At 37.0% G+C, this 8,608-nt stretch overlaps 1 protein-coding gene across 1 annotated transcript; it reads left to right on the plus strand.

Moving 5' to 3' along the window:
- Positions 1-275: 275 nt before the first annotated feature.
- On the plus strand, positions 276-6,616 carry LOC101895244 (uncharacterized). The gene is made up of 2 exons (XM_005179606.3): positions 276-953; positions 5,147-6,616. Exons 1-2 carry the CDS (start codon positions 276-278, stop codon positions 6,581-6,583), a joined length of 2,115 nt encoding a protein of 704 aa, XP_005179663.2. The 3' UTR covers positions 6,584-6,616.
- Positions 6,617-8,608: the final 1,992 nt, after the last annotated feature.

The following is an 8,608-nucleotide window of genomic DNA, read 5'->3' on the forward strand; positions in this document are numbered from 1 at the left end:
AAAATAGATTGAGATAAATATCCACGCCTTAGGTAAAATTACAATTATTTCCAAGAATACTTTTGAATCGTTGCGCACCAGTCGGCAAATAGAGTGCGACTCTATTGAAACTACAAAAACCTGAACTCACAAATAAATGGACAAGGAACCACACCAAGCGAATGGCATCACCACTAAATAAGATGTTTGATTTAATGACATTATTGGGCAATTTAAAAATTTTAATAATTTTATTAACAATAATTTCACAAACGCCAAACCAACAAACAATGATCATGGCCGAGGCAAGAATTGACACAGCCAAGGCTGAACCATCTGTTAATGGCGGCAATGACTATACCGTAATCGAATTCCTCAAGGACTTGAAAGATTTACATAACTACGATAATGTTCTATTGATGCACAATCAGAATACGACCATTGCAACGAAGTTCTACACCAACACCAATACCATGGCCTATGGCAATGGCAGCAGTACAGCTGCAGCGGGCAACATTAGCTTCATTGAAAAAACTCTGAATGTTGATGCCTCTGGAAGATCAACGTCACTGCCATTTGTGGCACATCTAATGCAACAGGTACAGGTGCCAGTTCTGCAATTAAACGAATGGCAACACTTTAATCTTAAACTTCGAGTGCCCGACAATTTACTGGCAATTGTTCAGATTGATATTAATGGCGGTGGTGGTGGTGCTGGTGATGGTGGCGGTGATGGCATTAAAATCACCCTGGACCATCATGCGGGTCTGTTGCAGAACTTATCGAAAAGTTTGTGGCGCATGAAGGTGGCGAAAGTGCTATTCTTGATCAATGGCCCGGCGATGATGAATGACGAAATGCTTGCCAGCGATCGCGGCAATGAAGATGTTCACTACGCTCTCGTAGAACAATTATTTCAACATTGTTGGAGGCAAAAATTACTAAATGTGGCTGCCATAATGGCCAACTATCAGGTATGAATGTGTGAAATAACTGGAATTTGTCGGTGATTAGAGAAATTAATCAACACCGATTTGAATAAGGAAATTGAATTGAGAAATTGCCACGTATTTATATATATATTGAATTTTTTTGTATTCGTTAATCTTGTGCAATCTGGGAAAAATTGTGGTGATCTAAACGAGATATTTCATGGGAACATGGGTCATGACTGATTTGAGATGAATTGTAGTTAACTCTCCTTGTGGACTGTGTGTGGGAAACTGATTCGAATCGGAGTATTTATGACTTTAGATTATAAAAATAAGAAATGCAATTATCACATTTCAATAGGAGTTATATGAGGTTTTTTTAAACCCAAGCCCAAATCTTCAATAAACCTTCTTGAAATTAGGCAGAGAAAAAATATATATTTTTATTATGTCATGGCCATATAAAAACTGTGAATGGTGAACTCTACCGCGAGAAGTTATCAAGCTCTTTTTTGCCCAAAATTCAAAAAAAAAAAAAAAATAACCCGATGCATGAGAATTATAATTGTATCTGAACCGGGTTTCAACCAATGTCACATGCTCAAATCGACAGGCATAAATGTACTTAAAATGTGATTAACTCTCTAAAATGATCAATAGTTCTATCTCATCTCCCTTTGCACGAGCATACCGAAAGTTAGAATGTAACATCTAATACCTTCCACCATTATGAAGGAACCTAAACAATTCAAAACAAATAATTCGCAAATGACACCTGGGACCTATACGAAGATGTGGTCCTTCAAAAGTAATTTTGTTTTTCCCAGGCCGTGGCACCTATTCCGAACTGCAAATACGAAATTTTAAACAATTTCGGTGAATAATGCCGTTAAAACCATTAAAATAATGAATATCGGGAGGTATCATTATATGGGGAATATAAGAAGACGTGAACCTGCATACACAATTTTTGGACATAGGCTGTAGTATCCATTACGAACTTCAAACACCAAATTTGAAACAATTCCGGTGAATAACGTTGCTAAAATCATAAAAATACCGGAGGTACCGTTATGTGGGGGCTATATTCACAGACGGGCAGGCGGAGAGACGTACAAACGAACGGACATTGCTAAATCGACATAGAATTTTATGCTGATCAAGAATATATATACTATGTGGGTCTAAAATGTATATTTCGATGTGTTACGAACGGAATGATAAACTTGGTGGAGGGCATAATAAAACAATCATAGTCAAATCAGCGATTTTCTTCAAATTTCTGGTATCTCGATATTTCTACAGTCTATAGATCTAATGTAAATATGGGGAATGTTGGCCCAAAGAAAAATTAAGAAAGTACACGACAAAAATATCATACTCGCTCTTATTCGAGTGGTATAGAAAAATGGGTTACACTCGATTTCTTTTATCTGCTCGCAAGAGTACTCCCGTTCGAATTCGAGCATTTATTACTCTATAGAACATTTTCTTCCGAAAATTTGGGAACTCTGCATGTGATACTGATACTGAATTTCAAAAACTTCAATTGAAAAAAAAAATAGAGAAACCAAATAGCGAGATGTATAAGGGTCATTAATAGCAGATGGCGATTAATAGCAGATTCGGTTGAACATATATCTGAAACCACAAAAGTAGCTTTAATTGGGTAGTAACCTTATATTGGGTCTATAATAAATCTGAAGCTATATGGCCAATTTTCAATATTATAAAAATATTAGTCAAATGCCCACCAATAGCACCCTTGCAGGACTTCACATAAATTTTTATATAACCAAATCCCAGAGTAACTGCCTTATGTCATTGATGGCTTCATCTTTTAGATCCTACATTGTAGCGCAGACCTTTTCTTTCACATGGGTTCAAATGAAGATATCGCAAGGTTCTAAATCATAAGATATCTGTGACTAATTGTGGTCACCTTTTCGAAATATGACAATTTTCCCTAGGTAAACATAAACTTTGATAAGGATAAGGACAAATACCATCCAATTTCAAGCAGAAAATTCATAAAAATCTCTTTATAACTTAACTTTTGATTCCTTAAAACCGTGGTAACGTGCACGGATTTTGCCAGCAATATCTTTATGGCTGTGCTTCGCGTCGACCCAAAAAGTTTATTCCCTTTAACGTAGCATGCGGGTTATAGTAAGTTTGTCCTTCCGTTTCTAACACCTGGAAATATACCATATACAAATTGAATATATTTCTATTCGGCAAAAATTCCATGTCGATTTAGCGATGTCCGTCGGTCTATCTGTCTGTCCGTTTGTGGAAGTAACTCTAGATTCCGAATGAAATGGAGTAGGTTGATAACATTTCATTCAGATGTGTATTTGTTTTGCAGTTTTTTTGTATTAAAAATAGGGTACATAGGTCCACGTTTGGTATATCCCCCATATAACTGTACCGAAAGATTTTTGTTTCTTTTGCCTGTCATCCAAATTTGCTGTAAATTGGCAGTATGTAACATGTACCTCCTGATATTCGGTCTTTTTAAGATTATAATTACATTTTTCAACAGAATTAAATCAAACTTGGTATTTAGAGCTTGTCTTAGGCACCGCATTCTCAGGCATACAATTAAGGAAAAAGGTACACATTTTCGTGTAATTGGTATCTCCAGATATTCGGCATTTCGGAACATGTTTGAGAAGCCACACACTTCGAATTTCTAAAAAAAAAACTAATAGCTTGTTTTCATCACAGTAAGTTAACGAATGATCTGTGAAATTTCAAGAAAATCGGTTCAGTAATTGTTGAGTCCATAAGTAACATAGAAACTGACAAACAAACATAATTACACACATACAAAATTGAGTTTTATGGATATACAGGGTTGCCCATATTCGACGGACCCATCTGGCAACGCCATAACTTTTGACATAGATGTCACATCGCTTAATGACATTCCGCATTTGAAGCGGCAGTCCAAGCAGATTTTTACCATGAACCAATACACGCCACGCGAGCGCTCTGAAATAGTTGAAATTTACATTCAACAGAAGAAGCCAATTGTGAAAACTCAACGTCCTTTTAAAACATTAAAAAATGTGAGAAGTGCGCCTTCTAAGAACACCATTAAGCGTTTATACGAAAAATTTTCGAATGGTAAGGCTCTTTCTAATCCGAAGAGGCCATATAAAAGTCGGCCAAGGCGATCGGTCGAGAATATCGCTGCCGTACGAGCCAGTGTTGAGATGTCCCAAGAACATCCCAAAAACGCCGTTCTCAGCAGTTGGGCATGGCTCGGTCCACTTTACAACGGATTATTCGCTTTGATTTGCATTTGTTCCCGTACAAAATTCAATTGACGCAAAGAATGTTGCCTGCGGACAAGCCTCGTCGATTGGCCCAAAAGAGTCATCGAAATGGCCGAAGATGACGAGCAATTTTGGAACAAAATTATCATGTCCGATGAAGCCCATTTCACATTGAATGGGACCGTAAATAAGCAAAATTGCCGTTTTTACGCCACTGAAAATCCTCAGGAGATTCAAGAAGTCCCACTTCATGACGAAAAAGTCACAGTTTGGTGCGGCGTTAGTGCGAAAACGGTCATTGGACCGTTTTCCTTCCAAAATGAAAATGGCCATGCTGTAACCATCAATCAGGAGCGTTATCGCGACATGATGACCAATTTTGTGATGCCAATTATTCGTCAAAAGCGTATGAGAAAGTTCTGGTTTCAACAAGACGGCGCTCCACCGCACACAAGTCACATAACAATCATTTTTTTGTGCAGCAAAAAGGGCACAATACGTCATCAACGCCAGAGGCGGCCATTTGAGAGATATCATATTCTAAAATTGATGTAAACAAATCTACTTGGAACAAATTAAATGATTAACATTGCCAACCGCCAAATTTTTATTTTTTTCTTTGATTTAAAAAAAAACATGGGTCCGTCGAATATGGGCAACCCTGTAGATTTTAAGATTTCATTTCCTAACTTTAGTTTGTTAAATGACCTTTTTGGCAAATATAGTTTATTACAAATATACAATATTTTTCGACGAAATTCGGTTTAAATTTAAAATCAACATTCATCAAATTTTTGAAATTAAAATATTAGTACGGTAGCAAAATACATTCGAAATACAACTGAAAAATGAAGACCATGTTTTAGAACTAAAATAAATTTATAAGTATTTATAAAACAGCTGACCGGTCTCTTTCAACAAATCAGCCACGCTTTTATTCTCTATTTTTAGAAAACAAAAATACTTTACCGCTTCAACCCCTTTCCTGAGTTTCAAATGGAAACCGTTCCGCTGGCAATTGATCGAACACAGCAACAAGAAGAAATCTATCCACAACGTTTGGACAACCTCCTGGGCTACAATATGAACGTTGTAATTGGTGGTTCCGATCCTCGTATAATTCCCTATGAAAAGAATGGTAAATTATTCGTTGGTGGATTTGTGGGTCACTTTGTGCTGGCATTTGCCAAACGCTACAATTGCACGTTACAGGAACCTCTGCCTTATAATCCAAAAATTCCGCTACCCAGCCAAGAACTAATGAGAGCGGTGCGTAATGGTACAGTGGAATGGTCTTCGGGTGTTACTTTCCCTGAAATACCCTTTAGGGGTTACACCTACCCTTATGAGATCATCAATTTTTGCCTTATGATACCAGTGGAAGCTGATATTCCGGGTTATGAGTTTTTCACCTCCGTCTTTAAGGGTGAGACCTACGTTTTCTTCATTGTGACGCTGGTGATAATTTCCATGGTTTTGAGTGCCGCCTTGTTTATTCACGGTTATAGGCCAGATTTGTTTGACATAATTTGCCATGATGATTGTTTGAGAGGCATGTTGGGACAGTCCTTTAGCGAATTGAGAAATCCACCAGGCATTGTTCGGGCCATTTATTTGGAAATATGTATTTTGGGCATATTGCTGACCACGACCTATAATGCTTACTTTTCCACCTATGTCACTAAGGCACCTAAGACGGCCCCCATAAACACTTTGGATGACATCATGGCTTCCGGTTTGAAAAACATTGTCTGGGAGCCGGAATATAACGAGATTCTATCGAGGGTGCCGGAATTTAAGAGATATGCCCCCATATTTTTGGTGGAACCAAATTATCGAAAATATTTGGAACTCCGGGAATCCTTTAATACCCACTATGGCTACATTGTGCCCACCACCAAATGGACAATTGTCACTGAGCAGCAGAAAATCTTTACAACTCCGCTGTTTAAACAAAGGCCAAGCTTTTGCTTTTACAACAACATACCAATGTGTTTTCCGATTCATGAAAATTCACTTTTCATTGAGTTGATGTATAAGTTAATGTTGGAAGTCTCGCAATCGGGTTTGATGAATATGTGGATGGAGCATGGATTTTTGGAGCTAATTCAAGCTGATAAATTGCAACGCTCCGATTTAAGTCAAAAGAAGGAATTTGAAGCAATGACAGTTGATGATCTGCTGTATATTTTTATATTTTTGGCGGTGATGTTTGTTTTTGTCGTTCTGGTATTTATTGGAGAATTTGTGGTGTATTATCGTGAGCAGATATGGAAAGGGTTGCAGCGACCTTTTGAAAAATGTTGTAGACCTTCGGAAAATAAAAGGGCTGATATAATGAAGAAGGAGTATGAAGTTACTGGACATCAACTGAGGAGATTTAAGTGAAGTAATATTAGAGCAACGTAAAAGCAATGAAGGAAAAACACTCAACACAATCGTACTTATAAATATGCACAATAAAAATTGAAAGATATCACAATAAATATTTGAAGAGATCGACATAATTGTATAGATGTAGTTCAATGCGTTTTACGATTGTATAGAAGGAGTGAACCAAAATATCTATTATACATATGTTTAACAGAAATATTGAAATACTTGAAGCTCGTTGACTTGTTTCTCATGTTATGAGAGACAAAATTATTCAAACTTTGCCCCTTTGTGGGGAAGGCACCAGAAAGAGTGAACCAATAAATTCCATCTTTACACCAGATCTTGTGTCAGTGGAAATATTGAAATGTATGAAGCTTAGAAAGAACCGGATGCTTATTTCGCATTATATGAGAGATTGAATTATTCCAAAATTTGACCCATTACCAGATAGAGTGAACCGATATATCCCATCTCCACACTGATACTGTTTAAGTCGAAATCTTGAAATGTGTGAAATTGGAAAAGGATTGGATGCTCAATTCGCTCTTTATGATTGTATTAGTTATTCAAAATGATGATCCTCTCTGGGGGAGGTACAAAAATGAATGGGCCGATATGTACCATCTTCACAACGGATCTTTTGTTGATAGAAATATTGGAATGTTACGAATTCGAAAGGAATCGAATGCCCATTTAGCGTTTTATGAGCTTCATGACTATTTAAAATTTTGACCCGTTGTGGGGAGGTACTAAAAGCAGTGGACCGATATATCCCATATCACACAAGATTTTGTGTTAAGAACAATATTTGCATGGTTGTAATTTGAAAACTAATAAAGAAAGTCTTAAAGTCGGGAGGGGCCGACTTTATGATACCCTACACCACTTTGCTAATTTAGTTGAGCTCCACTTAATAATTAAAGTTTTTATGGGAGAGTTCAATCATACACGCTATGATTATAATTTAAAATTCAAAGGACTAAACGTGCCAAAGCATTTGTATCTTTTAAATTCGGACTTGTATTGCCCATTTGGTACACAATTAATTTGAAATCGGATAGAGATATATATGGGAGCAAAGATATTTCTGAGCTGTATTTGATATATTTCCCTGAATATCCTTGTTACGGAGTGCATATTACGGCTGTAGGTAACAAATACAACAAATCGGATGAACAATATATATGGGAGCTATAGCTATATCTCAACCGATCTTCACCAAATTTGGCATACTACCTTCTAGACTAAATTCGGTGGCACAATTCCATCCCATTTGGGCAAATATTAGACATTTGGTGCACAATAAAAGGTAAATCGGACGAAGTTATATATGGGAGCTATATCCAAATCTGAACCGATCTCGATAAAATTCAGCAAAGGTATTTCTGAGCTGCATTTGATATATTTCCCAAAATATTGTTGTTATAGAGTGCATATTACGGCTGCGGAGGACAAAAATAACAAATCGGGTGAACAATATATATGGGAGCTATAGCTATATCTGAACCGATTTCGATCAAATTTGGCATACTTATTTTCAAGCCTAAAAATTTCATACTATTCGGGCTGATATTACACGTTTGGTGCACAATAAAAGGCAAATCGGACGAAGATATATATGGGAGCTATATCTAAATTTTACCGATTATCTCCAATTTCAATAGGGTTCGTCCTTGGGCCAAACAAATGTTGTTTGCAAAGGTTCATCTCAATCGGATAATAAATGCGACCTGCATTTTGTTCACAAGAATACATGGACAGACGGACGGACGGACAGACGGACTGACATGCATAAATCAACTCAGAAAGTGATTCTATGCAGATCATCAAAAGGAACTATGGGTCTATCTCGTTCCTTTTGCCTGTTACAAACAAATGCACAAAGACATAATACCCTGACCACCTTGTGGTGTAGGGTATAAAAATACCAACATTACTTACAAGCGATAACCGAAGTTCACAAAATGCAACTTCTGGCATTTTATACCCTACACCACAAGGTGGTCAGGGTATTATGTCTTTGTGCATTTGTTTGTA

Source organism: Musca domestica, unplaced genomic scaffold, assembly GCF_030504385.1.
Source record: "Musca domestica strain aabys unplaced genomic scaffold, Musca_domestica.polishedcontigs.V.1.1 39, whole genome shotgun sequence".
NCBI lineage: Eukaryota > Metazoa > Arthropoda > Insecta > Diptera > Muscidae > Musca > Musca domestica.

What these genes read in the sequence shown, in the direction of transcription:
- LOC101895244 (XM_005179606.3), top strand. Translation starts at nt 276, where the DNA reads ATGGCCGAGGCAAGAATTGACACAGCCAAGGCTGAACCATCTGTTAAT. An exon ending in CCATAATGGCCAACTATCAG is followed by an intron (nt 954 to 5,146) that starts GTATGAATGTGT and finishes CTCTATTTTTAG; the next exon opens with AAAACAAAAATACTTTACCG.